The following is a 24,512-nucleotide window of genomic DNA, read 5'->3' as shown; positions in this document are numbered from 1 at the left end:
AGATCCACTTGCATAGATTATTCATAATAGAAACAGAATACACACATGTTTCTATGTTGGGCTCCATTCAGACAGAATATAGGCAGAATGTGCGTGCCCCTTTCTGGGGGCATTACCCATTTCCAGGGTAACAAACAAAATACTTCTATATTATGAAGCCAGTTGCTCCCTTGGGTAAATGGGCACAGTTCCACTGTAATCAACACAATCATAACACGGACAAATCAGCCCACTGCCTATGGAATCACATCCAAATTAGACTTTACTTGCACGTCTGAGGTCACATTCATGACTTCAGAAGTACAAGAAAAGAAAAAAAACTAAATGCCACTGTGGTTGTAACAACAGCTTTCACTAATCTATTACCAGAGTGATGACACTTTACCTCTCATTGTATCTGAAGGGTTCAGTTCTCCCAGCATAGGTTTTTTAATTAAACCACAAGTTAAGTGTTGTGGGTGCGCCTGCAGCTATGACTGATGCCATTTAAAGAAACAAAATGCAACTCTCAACTGAAATAATTGACACAGCTGCAGCTTTCAGCACCATTATGCAGCCTTTGATTTAGCTGCTTCACTAAAAGTGAAAGTTAAGAGCAGTGCAGTCATGTGTGCAAAACACTGGCTAGGCCTCAGCAGCACAGGGCACAGAACAAGAAGGGATTGCACCTGGAAATGAAGAGAAGAAGTGGTGCATCCAAACACTACGTTCTTTTATTTTAACATTATATCATACAGACAACTAAGTAATTGCAGCTTTTTGCAATTTAACTTTGGACTACAAATAAATAAATAATTGGGTGTTCTTATATTTCACTGATAACTAGACGTGTAACTTACTGATCCTACTGACTGCACCTATAGTACATATAGATTGCACCAAATAGTTAGTGATTCCTGGCAAAGGATGGACTTTGAACTACACTGTGTCCTGCAGTTATAAGGTGGAGAGCAGAGAGAGTAAGGGCTCCCCGCCCATCTCTACACACCTCAGGTAAGGGACTGAAAGTATGATTGCCGTGTGTCTGGTATTCACTCGGAGATTCCGGTATTTGCAGGCTCCGTCCAGTAAAAAAAACCCAGGAAATACCAGACATGTGAAATGTTCGATATTTCCTGTTTCCATCAGATGGAGACAATTTCCCCTGCCATGTCTGGTGGGGGCAGAGGAGTGAGAAGCGCAGCAGAGTCGTAGTGAAGGGGGACACCAGGGGGCACTTGCTGGGCACCATGCTAGGGGGGAGCCAGGCTGGGGTAGGAGCAGAGCACACACTGCTCTGGCCCACGTGACCAGCAGAGACCGGGGAGCTGGCCACATGATACCTCCCTCAACACCACCCAAATGTGCAGCTCGTGAAGCTGCTCCTGCACCCCCCCCTCCCGCCAGCTCTCCCCTGGCCCCCCTGTGCTTGCTAGGCTGGACCTGGGAGCTGCAGGGTTTTAAAAATGGCGCCCAAGATGGTGGCTGCAAAGGAGCAGCCTCCTTCAAAAAAAAATATTATTTTTTTTTGTTTTTGCTCCACAATTCTGTTCTGGGAGGGCTGGTTTTTTTTTTTTTTTTGCTTAACAACTTTGATTTCCTGCCCTCTTTTTTTCCCCTGTACAGAATTTTTCCCCAGTGTTCTTTTTTTTTGGGGGGGGGGGGAGAGGAGGGAGAAGAGTGTTCAGTATTTTTTGTTAAATCATCCGGCAACCCCAATTTACTCAATGTGTTCCCATTTGTCCAGTGGTGCTGTGCACTCCATACTGTCTATATATACTGTGGTTAGTACAGTCAGGAAATTATACACCCCAGATGAACATAACACCATGAAATCCTGAATAAGGTCTAACTATTACTGAGCCTTATCCATTAAAGTATTATCCATTAAAAGAGACAAAAGGCAATTTTTAAACGTATTTAGACACCTAAAGGTACAAACAGAAGACACATGAAATCAATGGGAGTTATGGGAGTTAGGGGCTTAACCTGCTTAGGCCATCTTGAAAAACCCACCAGCTAACTTATCTATATGCAAAGGCCCCTAAATACCTGTGAAAATCTGGCCCAGAGTCCTCTGACCAAAGACATTTTCATGCTCCAGTGCAGAACTCCTCAACCATCTGAGAGCTGACTATGCAAACTGTTTAGCCTCATTTTCTTCAAGTTTCAGTCATGACCTTAACTTTATTGTATTCCATCTAAATTATAAATTATGACAACTCAGAAAAAATATTAAAAGTATTAGATTGTTTGACAATCTACTTTTTAGTGTAAAAGTTCCTCTATGTTTTTGATTTATTAGAAGGAAACATATTTGGTTGGTCTATCAAGCATTTTGCTTTGTTTGCTTGTTGAATTTTATTTTATTATTGGAATTAGACTGATGAAGCAAGACATGCTTCCGCACCTCACAATGAACTGCGTGCAGTAGAGAACTGAATATAAAGAGAATTGAACAGCTATTATACTTGAGTAAAGATGTCTAGCAATAACTGGAGTAGGCTGAAAACTGTGAAGGCAATAAGCCATACAGATATGAAAATATTAGCAGAGAAACAGCAATCACGTAGATGATCAGGTACTATACCTAGACTTGAATTGCCTTTTGCAATAGTGATAGTCTTCTCATGCATGGTTTTGGGTGTATTTTGGATTGTGGAACTTCCCTCAGTAGTAGATGTCATATAGCTCTTTTCCATTAAATACAATGAGTCCTAATGCAAAGAAAAACATTTCAAGAAAAAAAGCTAATTTAATAATAAATAGCAATTTATCTATTTTTTAAAATTAAAATTACACTGAGTCAAAGGGAAAAAATACACATCATAGTGGCCATCATTAAAAACCTAATAATTTGTATTAGAGTAATATCTGAAAGCTAGTTTGTGAACTGAACGTATGTGTTCATATGAAGCAGTAAGAAGCCAGAACTTCCTTTTCACGTCTCTATGCACTATTCAGGCCTGCAGTGCAGGCCAATATGAGTAATGTCTTATCTCCAGTTTCCATGTTTGCCCTCCCCCATTCCCCCCAGAATGAGGACACAGACAGAGGAAGAAATGAGCCACAGCACTTGACAAGGTTGATAGTCCTTGCTCTGGCTTATACCTAAAGTCACAATCCAGCTAGGAGATACCACAGTTGACTCCCAGCAATATCTTTAGGTTCACCAGGAAGCAGCTGTGAGCAAATGTTGATTTTTAACAATGATCATAGCATGTAGATAAATATTCAAGCCATATAACAGGACCTTTACTTTTCCATTAGAGTCAGGGTGCACTGTGACAGCAGTGTTTGTAGTTTGTGCAACTTCATCTGATGGCTGAGGCTCTGTCCAAGCAGCTGTGTCCTCATATGCAGGGTGTTTCTCAGAAACATCTGAAGGCAGCGGATCCATTTTGGATATGCCACAAGCAGGTACTATGCTTATGTCCCTTAAGGATTGGTTCTCTCCCCCTCCCTGGATTAGATCCATGTTGTATAGATTCTTGTTGGATGGTCTGAAATCAATGGAAGCGTTTGAGGATTCTTCAGCCACACCCTGTTCAACAATGAGGAATAGTAAATAAAAAAAATCATAATCTTATATAGTATTGTTAAAATGTGCTTTTCATGCTAAATATGTTAAATTGAAGCTAAACCTCATAGAACCCTGTTAAGTACAACTAATTGTTCTCAGGAAAATACAGTGTCTTCACAGATCACTGACAGTCCTTTTACTATAACAAGATTTTGTTTATAAACATTTTTCTTCTTTTGTTGTATCTGTAGCCCACTTTTCTACTATTAAAAGATTTATGGCAGAAAAAAAATACTGGCCAGATCCTCTGCTAGCAAAAATGGGCATAGTACTGAAGACTTTCTACAGCAATGTTTATTGCTGTAGGGCATACTCACAGCAGATGGACAGGGAATATAAAAGACCAAAAGACTCAATGCTGAACAAACAAGTACGATTGTTTTCAAGTTGGTCAAGCTTCCTTCAATAATTCACATTTGTATTTAAAAGAGGTCATGCAACATTTCCTCTAAATTTCACTGACTGGGGCTGCATTATCAAAGTAAATGTTTTTATATAAAATTTGTTGAAATTTTTAAAATCTCAGTAGTGGTTTTGGGTATCTTGATTTTTGGATGCCCAGTGTAAAACACTTTAAAAGGGGCCTGGTTTTAGCACTTCCTGAAAATCAGGCCCTTTAGAATTGCAAACTGGCATGTAAAATCCGTACTCATTTTTGAAAATGCAGGCTGCTACTACTGTTAAACAATGTATCAAAGACATTACATTATTTTCCTTCAACATCAGAAAGTGTGCAACTCTTCTTATTCCCTCTCTTTCCTTGTTCAACATATTTTATTACATTTACAGGAACTCTCCCACCTATTCCTTTCAATTCTCCAACACTGCTCTCAAAATATCCACTGTTCCTTTGCCAAATATCATTTGTTCTCTGTAGGAAACACCTTAAGAACTTGAAGTGTCTTGTGACATTTTACATAGGAAGGCATTAAAATGTAGTTTCACTGACTTATCATGGGTCTGCTTGCTCCAATTCTCATCAGCACTTGAGCAAATGCACAAGCAGATATGAAGGTATCCGTTTTTTCCTTCAGAACAAACAGCATAATCAGGAGAATAAACATGAATGGACAATATCTGACAGAGCTTTCCCATCCTCGTACCATGAAATGAGCCATATTTGTACCCTGCATTGCAGTCAGTGAATCTAAAAGAAGTTGCTTCTTTCTTCCTAAACATCATGTGAATTCTCAGTTTGTGGGTTAACACTTACAGCATTCTCCTACAGTTATTAAAAAAGGAAAATCCCTGAACTGATATATGATAGATACTTAACCACCTAGCCACTGTCCAGGCATGGCTGTGTTTTTCAGTGTAGACACCATGCAGTAGATACATGGAAGGGAGAAAAAGTTACATCTGCACAAAATCTATTTCAGAAGTAACTCTTCAGCGTAGAGTCATTGAAACAGGCTCACATTTGAGCATTCCAGCCAAGTTATATTTGAAGAGATAAAAGCCTAAATCCGTCTAAAGACCATAATGCAATAAAATCACCTCCTACCATTTATAGAACAGAACATAGGAATCCTAATCTATTTAGCCAACATCAGCATGCTTCAAAGACGGCTGCCATTTAGTCTTTACTTCAAATGAATTAAATTGGAGCCACTCCCCACACTTTGTTAGTCTGTAAGAGTAATCGGTGCTTTAAACTTTGCTGCTTTAATTTCATTTACTTGAGGAAAATGAATCAGATTATTTTGTTTTAAAACATTTTTCTTCAGTTATTTTGAAAACTGTTTTCTAGGGACCTATTCATATATGATGCACTTTCCAAATAGTTAGAACACATCCAGACACATGTGTTCCTCATAATGCCTATTAGCATACACTTTTTCAGCCTGTACTGCATCAGCCACTTGTTTCACAGGTGGTCTTATTAAAACTGGTTTCTCCACTGTTTTACACCTTGTGTAGTTTTGACACTTTCAACTACAAAAGTGCTACCAGATTAGAACATTAACATTTTACATCTACTTTGCATTGGTGTAAATGGCTGCACAAGATGCCAGGCAGTGGAGAATCAGGCCCATAAAACCTTTATAAGCTCAAATATAAATGGCTTTCAAAAATGATGAAAATAATTTAAGACTTCAGGAAATCCCAGAATGGTAGATTCTGTAAGACCAGCCTTTGTCCTATGAAATGTATGTTTCTCAGCATATATACTTCATAATCCTTTTAAGTAACAAGTACGAAGTTAAATAATGCAATCAGTCCCATTGGCACTGCAAAGGTTGGAGATTCCATTAGGAGATGAACTCAGCTTTCAGTCTCATGGACAGTAAAAGCTGAATACATTCCAGAAAGGATAAATCCACCCAGTGAGTCTCAGGTGTGTAGGAAGATGCAGCAGCTATTCTATTCAAGAATACACACTGCAAACCATCCAAGAAAACTACATGGTGTTTACCTTGAACATTTGAAGAAACACACTCGAAAAATTGTGGCTAAAAAAAATTATAGTTAGCCAAGAAAAGAAGAAAAAGCAATGACTTAAAGAAACAAAAAAGGCACCATCAATATACAAAAAAACTATTCAATGTGGGTATGTGAATGGCACAAAAATAAAAAGTCACATTTATAACATTTCTAAGAATTTTCATTGCTTAATTTAGTTTAACTGCTAATGAAATCTAAATCAGCAATTACTTACAGCATCATTGTCGCAGGACATAGTAAATTAACATAATTCTAAATACACAGTGATGAAGATATGCAAAAAATGAGAATAACTTTTACTGTTATGCCTAGACTATTGTACCTGTAGTAGAATGCAGTTTTTCTGTTTACCGCCATTTATGTCGCCAGTCTTTAACATGTTCTGAAATTTAAGAAAAAATAACATTTTTGTAACAGACTGATCAGCACAAATCCGATGTTACAAATTGTCTCCAAATTGGTTATCTTGCTGGTGATACAAAATACAATCAAAGCTTTGAACCTTCCATCTCCTTCTCTCTCTTGCATGCAAGTCTGAAAGATATCCAATCAACATTACCTAAATGAAATTGCACTTTAATCTGATAACGAACCTGTAAGCAGATGGAACTATGGCAACATAATGCCTCTACATTTAATACAGAAGCCAGACAAACATTTTTATACTTGTAATCAAGGTCTGCCATCAATAAAATTATCTTTTCTTTTTACCTTGGGAGTTGATGATGGAAGAGAGAGGCTATAGTTCAGACCATCGCTACAGCTACTGCCATGCAGAGCCAACACCGAAGCCTGGAAGGTGTCATCATTGTCTGAAGTATACTGTGATTCAAAGGTGGATTCATCCGCTAGATCTGCCTCGCTTGAGTCCACCTAATAACAAAGACAATTTAATCAGGCTATCTGCTACCTTCAGACCACTTGAGCCTCAAACACTTGCACATCTTTTGCTAAATACTTCCTGTTACTTTGGTTAGTATTTTTTTGTTTCTCTGTTTTATACAAAATGTTCTAGACACAGTTGGCAAATTCCACATTCAATTACATCTGTGTAACCCCAAATGAATAGATGCAACATAAGTTTATTTAAAAATCCAAATTGATGCCGACTTTTTGCAAATTCTTCAGAGAAAAGAGACGGGCTAACAGCCATAACTAGTGGTATTAGTGGAAAAATGCTGCTTCTTTCCATACTGTCAACAAAATCCTGAGACTTATTTTCCCTTTCTGGGTGAATAAATAGTGCAAAAATGGGAATTTTCACTTAGTGCCACATATTAGGGACAAATTAATTTCCTCCCCTCTATAATTCATTTAATAGGTTTGACTTTTTTTTAAGCTACAGACATTTTTTAAAGATACAAAAATATTTTAAAAATATAAACATCTGTTGTTAATACCCTTTACTTTGTTCCTATTTTTCCAAATAGTGTATTATTAAAAACAGCTTGTAAGCTGTTATCTTTTAACATGAGATAATAACTAATATAACAGATAAAGAAGCTTAAAAATCATGTACTATATATGCATGTATATATATATTTTTTTTTTCATAACAATTGTAATATGCGTATACTAGTATAGGAACAACTGTACTATACTTACATGATCATTTATATTCTATGTTCCTGATTCTAATCTCATTCATACCAATGTAAATCAGGAATAACACTAATGTAAAATGGGTGTATATAGGACTAGAATCATGCCTACACTGTCAAAAGCAGCAAACACAGTCACTCTGCTGATAATCCAAAGACTAAAACCCTTCAAATACAGCTACATAATACTGTATTTTACAGCTCATAATACTGTATTTTACATAGCTAATAATATTATTAACTAATAATTTCAGTCCTCCAATTGTGATAACAATAGACTGTAATGGTTCCAAAGGACTGATTCATTCTGTTATAACAATCATCTGTGGATTACAGCAATGTCTTTTATATTTCCACTGAGACCCTTGTGCTCACTCAGGGTGTCTAGACTACAGGGTTTTTTCAAAAAAAGTGGCCTTTTTTTTTTGAAAAACTTCCCCTGCATCTAGACCGCCGCCGCATTCTTTTTAAATCAAATCAAAAGAATGCGGCGGTTGTTTCTACCGTGGTAAACCTCATTTTACAAGGAAGAATACCTTTTTTTTTAAAATGTAGGACAATGTAGCACTTTAAAGACTAACAAGATGGTTTATTAGATGATGAGCTTTCGTGGGCCAGAGATCTGAGGAAGTGGGTCTGGCCCACGAAAGCTCATCATCTAATAAACCATCTTGTTAGTCTTTAAAGTGCTACATTGTCCTACATTTTGCTTCAGCTACCCCAGACTAACACGGCTACATTTCTATCACTTTTTTTTTTAAAGTACTCTTTCGAAAAAAGGAGGTCTTAAATGCAAACAGGGCTTTTTCAAAAGAGAGCATCCAGACTGCCTAGATGCTCTCTTTTGAAAAAGCGGCTCGCTTTTTCTAAAGAAGCGGTTGCAGTCTAGATGCTCTCTTTCGAAAGAGACATGTAGTCTAGATGTAGCTTCACAGAGGCTGCTATCATAAGACTCAATTTTATCAAAGGTCTGTGTAGGAAAAATCATGCACCCGTACACAATTCAGAGTAAATGTTTACTTTCATTCATTGTTGTGCTTAGGTAGATCACATGCAATATACTCATCTGATAGGTAGATTATGCTCGAAAGTATATAACATACCTTAGACTCCTGAAATATATGTTGCTAGGCCATAGCAGACCAGGTGAAGGCTGAAGTGAAAGGCCTTTCTCTGAATTTTATACATTTCTAGCAGGGATTCAAGGCTGACTATTTAAAAATGCATGCCTAATCTGCATGTACAAAACCTGCAAGCCAGATCCTGAGTTCATCATTTAGCGCCATATAGAAGGAGCCTCAGTGAAAACCAAGTCACATTTTTAAAAGTGGTGTAAGCATTTAGGGGCCAGATTTTTAAGGATATTTAGGCATGTATCTTCCAATTCACTGAAGTTAGATACCTAAATGGCCTTAAAAATGTGACACTTAGGAACATAAATCCTGTTGACTTTGAAAGATTTGGGCATCAAAGAGCCTAGGTCACCTTTGAAAATGCATATGAGGAGGCTAAATCACTTTTTTAGTTTCAGTCCTTGTTCAGAAAAACTTAAAGCTCAAATTGATAAAATTGAGTCTGTTGACCTTTGATAAAATTGAGTCTGTTATGATAGCAGCCTCTGTATAAGAGTTTGGGCTGCCTCTTGTGCATGCGCCATGTCAGGGCGGAGCAGCTTGCGTGTTCTTATGATCCCAGGAAATATGCCAGCGGAAGCTTAGTGCTCCTGGTAGGTTCAACCAAGCCAGAAAGGTCAAGGGAAGAGGAGCCAGACTAAACATGCACACCGGTCCTCCAGGATTGGGGATTTGGCTCAGGGCTAAGAACCCTGACCTAGAAAAAAATTGTGTTACGGAAACAGCAACAAAGAATGTCCAGAGTCACTTACAGAGACTTGTGTGATATGAATCACACTTGGGACACTATTGAGAGGCTGGCCAAAGACTGACAGAAGTGGAGGACCTTTGCCCAATACACCAGTGGGTTGAATGTTGCGCGATACACAAGTGGGTTGAGTGAAAAGTGAATAAGGACTTCAGGATCTGGCCCTCTATTTGCAAATGGAAAACAAGTAACTGCAGTCTCCGATTCCTGAATTTGTAACTGCACATGAAAATTTCCATTTCACAGATGCAATTTAGTCACCCAGTTTTGAAAATTTAGACCTTATAATTATTTCATTTTTGTCTTATTATATGAGCATTATTTTCAAACATTTTTCACACTCCATATCCAGAAAGGACTTTTGAGAGAATCTTTCCAATCTTGTGCACAACACAGGCCATAGAACTTCTTACAAACAATTACTGCAGCAGATCTTTAAAGAAAAACATCCAATCTTGATTAAACAATGGTCAGTCATAGAGAATCCATCATGACACACGGGAAATAAGGAAATATTTTGGTTAGTCTATAAGGTGCCAAAGGGCCACTCACTGTTTTTAAGGAAATAAGGATTTTTTTAAAAAACAATTGGAACAATTTACTAGTCTTGCTTCAACTTTCAGCCATTGGATCATGACTTTCTTTGCATCACTGAAGAGCTCATTATTAAAAATATTTGTTCCTCATGTAGATACTTAGACTATAATCAACCTTAACCTTCCCATTGTTAAATTAAATAGATTAAAAAAGCTCAATCTACCACTGTAACTCATGTTTTTCTAATCTTTTGTCCATTCTCTAGGCTCTTCTCTGAACCCACTCAAAATGTATAAACATCCTTCTTGAAATGTGAACAACTGAATTTCACTGGCAAGATCTGTAGGCCAAATCTGAGCTCAATGTTTACTCAGTCCTTACTCAGACAAATGAGAAATCAAGGAAATTTCTCACTCACAGCTTAGTTTCTCCTTGATGCATCATTAAAGTTAGAAACTCATTGTCAGGGAAATAACCGTGATATTACAAATACTGTAAAATGGCATCAAGGTAAGATTAAACGAGAACAGGATTTGGGCAGTGGGGTTTAAAGACATTGTTAGAAAAAAAAACATTCACAAACAAGCTAAGAAAAATATGACACACACATGGAAGACTTCAATCCTCCTCTTTTTCTTTATGGAACAGCCTCTCTAAGGATGCTGACACTTGTTTATAAATGTAACTTAAATGTATCTAACTCACATCTACATCAAAATATTACTTCAACTGAAGTACTCAAAAGAACTTAGTATTTCTTAGTAAGTACTCAGCATTATTCAAGTTCAGAAGCAACGTTTCAATGGATAAAAAAAAAACATTAAAATCTGGACTCCTATTAGCAGCTTCTATGATACCTAAAAGTACTCTTCATTTAAATTGCTTTTACTGTGAAAAATCTATAGCTTTTATACTCACACATCTTGTGATCACTAAACAATGTTGTATTATAAATATGGGCATTAAAAAAAGAAATACAGGTTGCACAATAAGAATGATGTCTAAAGGCAAAACAGAGGTCCAACTAAAAAAAAGACATCCACGTTATCACGTTGATAAATAGAAGTCTCTACAATGTAGTTAAATAAAAGCTTATGTACAAAGGACAAGGTTTTTCAATGCTACCAATAAAGATTAAATGCCCAATGCTCATCATTACAGTTGGAACTGGGCATCCAAATCTCTTAGCTGTCTTTGAAAAAGTATCAGACAAATATTTTCTTATTTTCCAGTAGCTAAAATGTTCCAGCCAGATACTCAGCTGATGCAAACTAGTGATTTCAATGGATCTATGCCAGTACACAGCATCTGGAGATAGGTCACACATGAAGTAAGGCTAAACATTTTTTAAAAATCATAAGCAAAGTGATAAAAAAGACTTTTCATTTTGTTTGGACAAGGCAAAAACAATGCTAAAAGAGGCTTAACAGAAGTCTTGGTAAGTTGTGCCCACTAACCAGAGCCAGCTCAGCATGGAAGAGGGCTGCATCAACTGGCCCTTCTTCAAGTGACTGGGCAGTGTAGAAAAATGAATCTTCCTTAGCAGAAACATAACCCTCTTCTGGTGAAAGCTGCAGAAAGAATGAAGCTCTGAGTTGGATGAGTGGCCAGTAAAAAGCATGCAAAGTCAGTAATGTTAAGGAAGTTACTGAAATGTAAATAAATATTAAGTACAGAAGAGAGATCATCTCAATCAAAATTATACTGCTGGAAAAGTAAAATAATACATATTTATCCTTCACATGATGTTTTACCTGTTATAGTAATGAAACATTGGGCAATCCACTATTAGTATCCACAGAACCCATAACATATTGTACAAATAAGTTGAAGATTTCTGTATTTTTTGCTCATAATTAAGCATTTTCTAAAACAATCACATGGCCCACCATAGTAATTTTAATTACTTAAACCATAGACCTCTACTACTCAAGCTAAAAGAGTAACCGTTAGCCTAGTCTCAGCAGTGCCTAGAGCTCTTATGCTCTAAGCAGGCCAGCCACTACTGGAGGACAAAATATACTTTGTCAGTATGGTACAGATGCAACAATTTTTTCCCTATATTATTTGCTGCTGTTTTTAGGTGTATCTGTCCAACATACTATTTCTAGAGTGATGGAACTCAGCAAGTGTAACATTTTATATGTTTAATGCTGAAGCTTTATAAAAAGCCAGAGGAAAGTAAAACAATCATGCCTCATCCTCTTTCATGCTTTAAACAAAATATCAATTCTGAAAAAAAAAATTGTTCTGCAGTATGCAGCATTTAATCTAACCTACAAAACTTTCTCACAGGAAACAAGTTAAAATACATATTTCACTTAAAAACAAAACAAAATGCCTGTGTTATTGCTAGAAGACTACCAGCTAAGAGCCAGAATGTGAAATCAAAGAGAATTCTGTTCAGGAAAGGACTATGGGATGGTAACATTCCAAAGAGGAAGGGGCGAGGAAAGAACTCAGTCTTATAAATAAAATGGGCTAGATACTAAGGTAGTTGAAACTGGTGTAGCTCCAGTGACTCCACCTTAAGCCAAAGGAGAATCTGGCCCAATGGCTTTGCTATTACGCTGTAATTATTCAAAGTAGCAGTATTCAAAAGGTTTTGTTTAATTTCCCCAGTCAGTGAGGAAGGGAGTATGGTTCAATGAGTTCTGGCTTTTATTCATGTCTCTCTCTAATACCGTCTCACTATGTGGTCTTGAGCAAGCTATTTACCCTCTTGGTAGTGCTTTAATTTCTCTCTCTCTTTCTCTCTCTTAAATGTGGGTAATCTTGCTTACCAAAATGGTACCATTTGAGGTTTAATTAATATTTGTGAAGTGTTTTGAATGAATCATTCAAATGAGGACTTCCTCAGCTACAGCACCCAAAAATGAATTAATAAATAGCTATACAGTTACAGGTCAGTAACTGCACAACACCTTCAGATACTAATTAGATGAGATACTACACCATTTCAGTAAAATTATTAGGTTTACCCTGGATGAACTAAAATATACACTTTTTTTAACAAAGAGCATAATCTAAATATGATTGGTATTAAACAGATGTGTGTGTCAATGTGTAAGTCCTGACTAACACCAGAATTAGCACAGTTCTGGAAAGGTAACACAAGGTTGACCTTAAACCTCCTTCACATACCTGAGGGTATCCTCAGGATGATACTAAGTTATGTCTCAGTATCCACAGCCTTCGTGTGTACACTGGTAACGTGGACACTCCAATCATTATCCTTTCCCCAGCCATGCCCCAGAGATGGAGGAGCAGAGTCTGGGAATGCAGAGATACTATGCCAACTCTATGCCACCAGGGACTTCTGACAGGCAAAGAGAAGATTCAGATAAAATTACTTTTGGCAACTTAATGCCATTTGAGTAGCACCAAACTAGCCATAGATTAAGCAAAGATATTGGTGAAAAATCAACCAACAATGTGTGAAAAATCAATCATCTAGAACCCAGTCCTTACAGGCAGTGGTTTGGCAACTCCTATTCTAACTGTCCCTGCTGGAGCGCCTTTCAGTGCTTGTACAGCTTCCTCCAGGCTGCCATTTTCCAAGTTGATATCATTGACAAACATCAGCCGATCTCCAGGAAGAAGTCTGCCGTCTTGTTCAGCAACACCACCAGGTACTAATGAGCGGATTACAATGACTGTGTTTGCCGGGTCCACTGGATCCTAATTAAAAACAAAGCAAAGAAACCAGTTCGCTTTCTTATTTTTAATTCATAAAAAGCTATCTAACTTCTATGGACCAACTTCTAAGGTCCCGACTCAGTCCTTACTCAGGAAAACTCCAGATGACTCTCCAAAAGGAGTTTACTTCAGGAATGGCAGAAGACACTTAGAAAAGATAAAAGATTTCTGGATTTGGCCTTACTATTTAGTCATTTATTCTGATACACAGAAGTGAAAATAATTATTGCTCATGTGCACTGAATGCTTTTACATCAAGTTTCCATGTAAAGCTACTGAACAGTGGTAGACTGCCCTTCCTAGTGCAATAATTATATGCCAGCAATTAAAACCAACACGTTCCACAGTAACAACATTCCACAATATTCAAATGCCTTGGGGAAAAGATGGGCCTTGCATTGTGCTTGGAAGGTTAACATATCTGGGCTTTGACGGACAAGAGGATTTAGTTAGAGTCTCCTTGCAGCACATAGTACTTGATATCACTCAGTCATGAAGGGGACTGTCTAATAAGAGAGGGGCCCTTATATGTACCTGATTAAACATTTTTACAGCTACGTGGTACTGTAAGGTAAATTTATAAAGTACTTTATAATATGAAGAGTAAAGTTTGCTTTTAACACTTAGAAAAAGTAATCCTTACTCCCTTATACACATTTTAATTGAACATACTGTAATCAAAGACCAAGAATAGGAAATTAATCCCTATAACAAAACCTTAAACTATCAGAGTTATAAATACAGTAGAGTCCCAATTATCCAACCTAAACGGGACCGATAGGCGGTCAGATTAACGAAAATGTCAGATAATACGGAAATGGCCCGGGATGTGAACAAACTCCTCGCTGTATTGTGAGGGGGGTCCAGACCGCTTTAGCCAGTCCTCCCCTTAATCGCCCCCCCACACCAGCTATGCCCTGCAAGCAGCCCAGGGGTTCCCACCCCGCTGCAGGCTACCAGTGCGCTGCGCCCCGAACAGCTCGGAGACAAAGCAGCCAACAACAGCCATGGTTTGGTCCCTTCCCCACCTCCTGGCGGCAGTGCCAGCCCGCACCCCTCAGCCCCACATGTGCCCCAAAGCTGGATCTCACGCACCGGTCCCCACTGCTCGCTGGGTTTGAAAGGGCTGATGCTGCCCGTCCTAGTTCCCGTCGCGCAAAGGGAGAAGCAGGAGCAGGACGTGGCGGCCAGGCAGCCCCGGAACAAGGATGCACCATCCGCGGGCAGGGCTGGGGCTGCGTGTCACCACCAAGCAAGCATCGCTAGCGCGGCTGAGGCAGATATGGCCTGGCTGTGGAAGCCCCTGGAGAGTGGCTCTGGCTGAGCATGGAGCAGCCTACATGGCTGCCCCTGTGTCGCCCCCATTGTACCCCTTCCTACAACTGCCGCCTGCCAAGAGGAAGGCCCCCAATTCCCTCCAGCACTCATCACCATGACAGGCAAAGGAGTGGCCTGGCCACAGTGGGCTGGGACCAGGGCACACTGACAGACAAAGTAGCAGTGGTATGGCTATGTTGGATAAAACGGAGGGTCGGATAAACGAAGGTCGGATAATCTGGACTCTACTCTATGTGCACAATTTTGCACAGAATCTCCCTCAAAAAGATTGTATTTAGAATTTCAGATGTTAATTTTCCACAATATGTATCTTTAATTCTGCTGGTCAAGCACAGATATTATATAATACATATAAGTTTATGAATTCTAAAAGCTTAATGGTTAAAACACTAAATTACATAGTGGTTCCCAGATCAACACATTTAGCAACTTCAACCCAGATACCGTAGCAACTTTCTATGCCAATATATTAAGTACTGGAAAAGGTACTAGCTTCATACTGCAAATTGTACAAGTAAAAAAATATGGAAACAAGTGACTCTTGAGAGTAAATATGAAGAAACGACAAGATCTCTAAGAACCCATGGGAATTAGCATGACCTAATAAGGTAGAGATTTGTGATTATATGTGTATATATGCACACTCTCATGCTCTCTCTCTCTCTCTTATGGATCCCTACCTTATTATATCATGCCAATACCTGTGTGTGTGTGTGTGTGTATATATGTATGTATACCGTCATGAAAAAATCTCTATTTTTGTATAAATTAAAAATAGAGGTCTCCCATGGATACACACACACACACACACACACACACACACACACACACACACTAATGTCTTACAGGGTGTAGTGTAACTCGCATCTCTTTGGAGACATTACTTGACAGGACAACATCCCTCAAAACTTCATCCAAGAATATTTATACTGTCATCTGAAATAGGATTGCATTTTACCTGCATCACACTGACTATCTCCCTTTTCAAGGAATCTGCTTATAGTTAACCCATTATTCAATATGAGGAATTCAATATTATGAACAAAAAAAAACCATGCTAATGCAACCATAACTATAGCCAAAATTAAGAATTAACTGAAAATTTGCTAGAAATAAAGACAAAATTCCTTCCAAATATAAAAAATAAATATAAATATAAAATATTCCTGAGAAAGAACCATAAATATTGTTAATGACTTTTCCATATTGTATATGCGAAGAGAAGTGAATTAATTTCATGAAATCTCAAAGAACTGTTCAACATGAAATATATTCATATTGAATATCAGAATATTTACAAGAATTATACATTTCTCTGACAATCTCCAGAACATGCAGCCATTATTAGATAATGTTACCCTATTGTGTTCCTTAATTGTTCACTATGTAAAGAAATAATACTGTGGGGTGTATTTTGAGAAGACCAACTCCCTAGCCTACCCATAAGAAATCAAGTGTTTCCCATAAGAAAGATCAGTTGAACTCTGAATGTTTATGCTTATCAGATAGTGGACTAGTGACCCGACTAGTCACTTTCTCTCTTCCCCCCCCCCCCCCCTCGCCTTTCTGCCTCTTATCAGAAAGAGGCAGGAAGGGGGGTAGACAGCTTAAAAGCCAGTTCCCCCCAGCACCATCTCTGTGGGGGGAAACTGGTGGCATTTCCACCTTTGAAACGTAGCAAGAGCTGGGCTCTTGCTACATTTCAAAAGCAGAAGCATCATGGAAGCAGAGGGCGAGCAGGGACTCAAGCAGTCCCCCACTGGACCACGCTCCCTGCTTTTGAAATGTACAAGAGGCTCCTGAAATGTGCAAGAGACTCTTGAAATGTCAGAGCCGTTTGTACATTTCAAAAGCAGGGAGCATGGGGCCCCAGGGGCTGCTTGAGTCCCCTGCTGGCCCCGTGTTCCCCGTGGTATGTCCACCTTTGAAATGTAGCAAGAGCCCAGCTGGGCTCTTGTACATTTCAAAGGCGGAGGCACCTTTAACGACTATTCAATTAGTAGATTAATCTAAATTTAACATCCTTAATGCAAACTCGAATACTTGTGCCTCTCAGAACTTAACTAAAGCTTAACTGAAGCAAATCATATGATTAGAATCCCTGAATTCACTGAACTGTGCTCATTGCACTCACAGAATAGGAAGCAGCGCCTTTTAAAAATCTAGCCCTCTATATGGATATTAATTTATTTGGGAGAAACGGATAGCCTGTGCTTTTACTATATTAAGAGAAATGAAGAATATTGTTAATGAGATATCTGAGTAACATCCAGGAGGAGTATGAAACATTTATTACCGGCTTACTTTAACATATAAGAATATTGTCTGGTTTTCATTCACGTCACATATAAAATATATATTTATAAGATGGATGCAATCTATATTCAATACCAAATATATTCATGCAATCAGGAATACAGACATTACCTGGTAGTCTAATATGCTAAAGCCAAGGCCCATGCTCCCTTTCTCCAGCTCAACATGCTGTATTTCTGTTTCCCACATTGCCAAAGGAGATCCTTGCACCTCGTCAGTACTCTGACCCACATCAGCCACTTCCAAGCCAGTACCCTCTGTCTCTGAGGAGCCAATGACTTCATCCAGGTCTACATGAGACTGAAAAGACAAAGAAAACCCACCTCCATAATATTAATGTGATATATGTAAAATTTCATTTATACCAGTACCCAACTGATGCACACCAAAATGAAAATAAATCTCAAAGGTTATATTCCATTATATCTAATGATGCTGACTACCCAGGGAGTATAACAAACAAAAGTATATAATAAGCCTAATGCAGAAGGATTAAACATCATTGCTCAAGTGTTTTAATATCAAAGTGAAACAGGTTCTATGCTAGTCATAACTCATGCAAACCCACAGTAAACTGCACTCCCAACACGGAGTATTGTGCATTCAAATGGATTCTTTCATGCAAAATTAATCACTCTCTTTAGCTGTCTGCAGATTTATACTGCACATTTAATCCTTCTGCATATCATCTGAAAAAATGTACAGTTCATATCTGCAACCTACACCCTGTTCCAACGGATTTGATAGAAGAAAAGAAAAGCAACAGTATCCATTCCTTTAGTGGGGAAGCTCAGGCCTGTTGGTTGGATGTGGCCCCCCGGCCTGCCTGGATCCAGACCCTCAGAGCCCCCCATGCCCCAGCTGCACTGGGGAGTGCTGGTACTCCAGTCCAGCCACTGTCCCACCATAGGGCTGGAGCTCACAAAATCTACTAGACAGGGCCCCCCTAGGCTCTGGTGTGGGAGGAGAATGTGGGGAGTATCTTTCTCCTCAGTAAAACACCACATCAGCAACGGGTTTTTGTGTGCAGCCCTCAACTGATTTTTCTGTGGGTTAGTGGCCCCACCTCTGCTTTAGTGGAATACAGAAGCTTAGCAGTCAGAAGACAAATGTTGCTCCATATGCCAAATAAGCACAGAAGTCAAGATTTATGGTGAATCTCCTTCTACAGAAACAGTTACACACTACTCCAACACTCTTAACAGCTATCATGCAGATATGCTAAGTAGGGAAAGTTCGCAAACATAGTTTCCAAGGTAATGAATTATGCCTTAAACCACATTCTAACACTGTGGGGTATACATACAAGAGGCAATGTTAGACTTATGTTGATAATCTGAAATACCATCTGCATGCCTAAGAATGATACCAAACACGTCACCTCAATAGCAGCAAGGCATTAAGATGCAACGTCAAGAGCAGTGACAAGAAGTTACTCACCTGATGTGTCCTCCTATGGGTGCTCCACTGTAGGTGCTTTTGCATTCCTGCATTGCTGATCAGAAAACTTTGAGATCAGTGTCCATTAGACCCGCTCATGCACTGTCCCTGCACATGGGAGCTAACCTCCCTCAGTCCCTTTTCCACCAGAGTCACTGACAAGAACTCTAAAGTAGAGAGGGGGAGGGGGAATGGTGGAGCACCGATAGGTACACATATTGCATAAAATCACCATTACTGCACAAGTTCAGTAACTTCTTCAAATAGTTCACCTTGGGAGTTCTTGTAGGGCTGGTGATTTAAAGTTGGCTCATTTTCAAATGACAATACAGTAAAACTCTGATGGTCCGGCATCTGATGGTCCAGCACTCCTGATAGTCTGGCACCATCAGGAACCCGGAAGTGCTCCGGGCAGCCAGACCATTGGAATTGCTCTGCCCCCAGCTGCCCCAATTCAGCCGCTGCTAAAACTGACCAGGAATCAGGAAAGCTGGGGGCAGAGCAGCTGGGGTGTGCCGGGTAGGTCCTGTAGCGCTGCCCCTGGTGGCTGCGGGACCAACCCGGCAGCACCCCAGCTGTCCCCGATTCAGCCGCTGCTGAAACTGACCAGTGGCTGACTCCAGGAAGCCGGAGGCAGAGCTGCTCTGCCCCGGCTTCCTGGAATCAGCCCCTGATCAGTTTCAGCAGCAGCTGACTTGGGGACACCCGGGATAGAGCAGCTGGGGTGCTGCCCGGTTGGTCCCCGCAGCACCGAGGTGTGGCACTGTGGGGACCAACTCTACATCGCCCCAGCTGCTCTGTCCCAGGCGTCCCGATTCAGCTGCTGTTGAAACTGACCAGCGGCTGACTCCAGGAAGTCAGCCGTGGATCAGTATCAGCAGTGGCTGACTTGGGGACACCTGGGGCAGAGAAGCTGGGGTGCTGTCGGGTTGGTCCAGTAGCGCCGAGGAGCGGCGCTACTGGACCAACCGGGCAGCACTCCAGCTGCTCTGCTGCAGGCGTCCTGATTCAGCCGCTGCTGAAACTGACCAGCAGCGGCTGAATCAGGGACGCCTGGGGCAGAGCCGGACTATCGGAAGGGGAGGGCTATGAGGAGTCTGGGGGGGCATCCACCCCACCCCAGACCCCTCATAGCCCCCCCCTTCTGAAAGTCCGGCATATCTGATAATCTGGCACCCCTTGGGTCCTAAAAGTGCCAGATTATTGGAAGTTTACTGTATTATGGTGCTCAAGATTGCATTGAAGGTGGAGTCCCCACTAATCACATAATACTCTGCAAAATTATGGACTGACACCCACATTGCCACTCTACAGATTTATGATATAGAAAAGTTCTTGAAGATGGCAACGGATGAAGATATCCTATTTGCTACTATGGAGGTATCATATTACAAATCTGTAACTTGTCTAATGCAGCCCAAGACCCACTTTTTACTATTACTCAGATTATATTCAAATGACTGAGCTTCTTACAGCACAAGATCTATACAGGATCATGGGTATAGCTATTCCAGATATAGTTTGGATTGATCTGCAGGCAAACAAGCAGCCAGAGCACTAGACTGAGATGTGGCCTCAATTTGTGGTTCTGCCACTGGTCTGCTGAGTGATGTTAGGTAAGTCACTATTTCCCTGTGCCTCAGTGCCCCCATCTGTAAAATGGACATACTCACTACTTTCAGAAAGTGCTCTGAGATCTCCTGATGAAAAATCCTCATAGGTATTACTATATGGGAAATTTCTCCATATTTAGAAGGCCCTTCTGCACATAGCTATGAGTTTATGAAAAACACATTTACATTTTAACATAGCCCTTTATCATGTTATATATGCTCATTTGCATAGCATATAGTTCAAAAGGCCATGCTCAGAATCATCCTCCATGCATTTAAGTTACACCAAACACATGGCTTAAATTTTGCTACAGCAAGGTAGCCCCATTTTGGTAGAACAAAAGCCACCCCCTGGGTCATCTCATATACTTTAAGGTCAGAAGGGACCATCATGATTATGTAGCAGTGTAACTTCTAGCACATCGCAAACCACAGAACCTTGCTCACCCACTCTTGTAATAGAACCCTAACCTCTGACAGTTACAGAAGTCCTCAAAACATGATTTAAACACTTGAGATGACAAAGAATCCACCATTTTCTCTAGTTTAAACCAGTAAGTAACCCATGCCCAGGCTCCAGAGGAATGTGAAACCCCCCCGAGCTCTGACCTGAGGAAAAATTTCTTCCTATCCCAAATATGGCAGTTAGACACTGATCATGTGAGCAAAACTCACCAGCCAGACACCTGGACAAGAATTCCCTTTAGTAACTCAAGAGCCCTCCCCACTTACCATCCCATCTCTAGCAATTGGACATATTTGTTATTAGGACTTGCAGATGGGCCACATGCCATCGTCATAACATCCCCTCCATAAGCATATCAAATGCAGTCTTGAAGTCAGGCAGGTTTTTTGCTCCTTCTAATCCCCAGGATAGATGGTTCCAAAACTTCTTAACAATAGGTACCACACTAGCAATTCTCCAGTCATTTGTTACAAATTTACAAGTTTACAAATTCATTTAAAAACACTGCTGGGAAGTTTCTTAGACCTTGATTATGCAATTTTCCCTCACCAGGAGATTATGTCAGTTTCAATTAGGGCATGTGATGTTTGGAATGAGCAAGGATAAGCCATGAATTTCCCAATAATATCTATGTCTAAGAAAAGAAAAACTAAGCTTTGAAACAACAGAGATGTAAGTAGAACAGGGAATTTTCAGTTAGATGCAATCAGGTTATTTTCTTGGTTTCTGGGACTTACCTGTGCTGATATAAAAAACCCCTTGTACACTGTAACTGAAACTGAACAATCTGTTTGGGGTTTTTTTTAGTTGCTCTGTAGCACCTACCAACCAAGTATGTTTTATCAAATATAATTTTTTTTTATAAAATTATGTTTTAAAGATTATAATTTCATTTCTGTGTCTTAGAAGGCAGGAGATTCTATGTCTATGAGCTTGAACTGAAGGTGAGCTATTAAGAGATTACAGTTTGTTTTTAAACTCTCTCTTAAGGGAGGGTTAAAGAGCTTGGGGTTACCCCACAGGAAGAAGTTCTCAAGTGCGTATTCCTGGCTTTCAAGTGGTTTTTGCATTTGGGTGGTGGCAACATACCACCCAAGTCTGTGACTTTGGGGAGGGTATTTTAAGGTCTCTTTCAGGCCCCCACCTTCTACACTCGAAATTCCAGAGTGGGGAACAGCCTTGACAGGGCATAATTAAGGCATAATTCTGTCATGGAGTCATGGAATCTGTGAATTTCTTCAACCTACATGACTACTTCCATGACCGCCCACACTTGGTGACTGGTCCAGAGCTGCCAGAGCATTAGTCCTGGGATGGAGAAACAGCCAGGGTTGGTAAACCCCCTTTCTCCCTCCCTGTGGGGGGAGGAACAGTGGCAGGATTAGAGTAGCTGTCAGAGGTTGACCCTTGACAACGCTCCAATTGTTAGTTTTCCCCCAAGCTATTATTTAGTAAAAGTCATGGACAAGTTGCGGGCTTCCAAGAATTTTTATTTACTACCTGCGACCTGTCCCTGACTCTTATTAAAAACACCCATAACAGACACTGAACCTTAGGCATGATGCAAGGCAATCACTGCTTTTGCATGAATCTGTGCTGGTGAGTTAATACATGATTTGAAAGAAAGTTTCTCCTTTTCATCACTAATTTTGCTTTAAAGTATAATAGTCTTTCAAATATTTCAACACAAAATCTTGTAGGTTTATAATAAGGTACATTTTATAATAAAAACAAATACATGAGGTGCTGTTTTTTCAATTAACAGTAGTACCTTTTCTGTGAGCTGAACCTCAGAGAGGGTCAGATTTTCCAACTCTGAATGACTGACGGGTGGAGCAATGGGACGGCAGCAGACCATTGTCACCTTGATAGGCAGCTCTTTTAAAATATTTACCACATCCTTGTGATTTTCCCCAAGCAAGGATATTTCATTCACCTGAGGAAAAAACAGAACAAAACATATTCCATAAAAACACAAAGAATAAAAATGAGAATAAACTTGCTGGCATAAAAAAAAGGTCTCAATGGATTTACAGATGTTAAGGACAGAAAGAACTGCTCTAAGCATCTAGACTGACGACCTGCATAACAGAGGCCACCGAACTCTCCTGAAATAATTCCTATTGAACGAGAGCGTCTCTTGACTTCATGAAAACCAAACTTAAATCAATGTCTTTAAATTTTATTTTGACTAAATCCTGAATGTCTGTACACTTCTTGGCCCAACAGATACTGTACTTTTGAAATTCAACTACTAGCTGCTCATTTTTTATATTTTATTTAAAGAATTGTGTGTTACAAGAGATGCCACATCCAAAAGTGAATGAGATGTAAGAAATCAGACTGCCTTTTCAGAACCTTACTATATAAGGGATCCAAAATAAAGTGGGAATTCTGCCTTACTTCCAATAGCTCATCTCCACTAAACAGCTTGCCACATCGTCCAACTGGCCCTTCTGGTAGAACCGATCGGATGAAATGATGTCCCACTGCAGCTTCCAAGCTTATGCCTAACCCGCTGCTTTCACTAAATTTGTTAACTTCAGCCACCTAAAAACATATTGAGAAAGTTTTATGCAGCACACAAAAAGACGTTTTTATTTTTCAGTTAAATTCACATATAAAAATGGTAGTCAGATATATTCTGCTTTTAAATTACAAATTCACTCATTTGAAAGAGCATCTTTGCTCATTAGTTTTACATCAAACACAAGATGGAATCACAACAATAGACATTGAAAAGAAGCAGCCAGCTGTAACTTCCCATTCTACTTAGAGGACTGCAAATGCTGGTAGTAAAGACTACCATATAAATGAAAGGTATCCAGGTGGAAAGTCATATAAAAGGAATGAAGGCTAAAATCAAAGGGCTCGATCTAGCAGAAAGTATACAGCTACAAAGGCTAATATGGTATTTTAAAAGGGAAATGTCTTCTATGTTTGCAACATTGTTGTACTGTGTTAGTCCCTGGATACCAGAGAGAGGGGATGGGTGATAAAATATCTTTCATTGAACCAACTTAGGCTGATGAAGAGACAAGCTTTTGAGTTCCACAGAGCTCTCCCCAGCCCTGAAGAACAACACTTTTGAACTTAAAGCTGGTCCAATAAAATCTATTACCTCACTTACCTTGTGTCTCTCAGGTCTCCTACTCAACAGACATGGACAGTTAGGCATTCTACAGAGACACTTTCCTACTGGAGCTGTCAAGCAGACATATGCCAAACATATCTGTAAAATGGAATTTACTACATTTACAGATCTCAGCTTTGCTAGTCACTTAGGCTACGTCTAGACTGCAAGCCTCTTTCAAAAGAGGCTTTTTAGAAAGTATCTTTCGAAAAAAGCCTCTTTCAAAAAAGAGCATCTAGACTGCAAGCAGTACTTTCGAAAAAGCAAGCCGCTTTTTCGAAAGAGAGCACCCAGGCAGTCTGGATGCTCTCTTTCGAAAAAGCCCTGTTTGCATTCAAGAACGCCTTTTTTCGAAAGAGTACTTTCGAAAAAAGGCGTTCTTCCTCGTGAAATTAGGTTTTCCGCCGTCGAAAGAAAAGCCGCGTTCTTTCGATTTAATTTCGAAAGAACGCAGCTGTAGTCTAGACGCAGGAGAATTTTT

At 39.7% G+C, this 24,512-nt stretch overlaps 1 protein-coding gene across 16 annotated transcripts in view; it reads right to left on the bottom strand.

The window, feature by feature from the left end:
• Positions 1-24,512, bottom strand: part of MPDZ (multiple PDZ domain crumbs cell polarity complex component) — a 140,242-nt gene that overhangs the window by 63,802 nt on the left and 51,928 nt on the right. For 14 of the 16 annotated variants that reach the window (XM_089779198.1, XM_089779208.1, XM_089779195.1 and 11 more), the window contains 9 exons: positions 23,302-23,448; positions 22,670-22,834; positions 17,491-17,679; positions 13,498-13,707; positions 11,484-11,597; positions 6,719-6,880; positions 6,330-6,389; positions 3,233-3,523; positions 2,570-2,696 (listed from right to left, as the gene is read on the bottom strand). In XM_089779198.1, coding sequence (XP_089635324.1) covers positions 2,570-2,696; positions 3,233-3,523; positions 6,330-6,389; positions 6,719-6,880; positions 11,484-11,597; positions 13,498-13,707; positions 17,491-17,679; positions 22,670-22,834; positions 23,302-23,448 — 1,465 coding nt within the window. The remainder of the gene's footprint in view (positions 1-2,569; positions 2,697-3,232; positions 3,524-6,329; positions 6,390-6,718; positions 6,881-11,483; positions 11,598-13,497; positions 13,708-17,490; positions 17,680-22,669; positions 22,835-23,301; positions 23,449-24,512) is intronic. The other 2 variants (XM_089779196.1, XM_089779202.1) reach the window with 2 other exon arrangements.

This window comes from Pelodiscus sinensis, chromosome 6 (genome assembly GCF_052426305.1).
Source record: "Pelodiscus sinensis isolate ZL-2025 chromosome 6, ASM5242630v1, whole genome shotgun sequence".
In the NCBI taxonomy this organism is placed as follows: domain Eukaryota; kingdom Metazoa; phylum Chordata; order Testudines; family Trionychidae; genus Pelodiscus; species Pelodiscus sinensis.
This window is presented reverse-complemented; position numbering and strand designations above follow the sequence as displayed.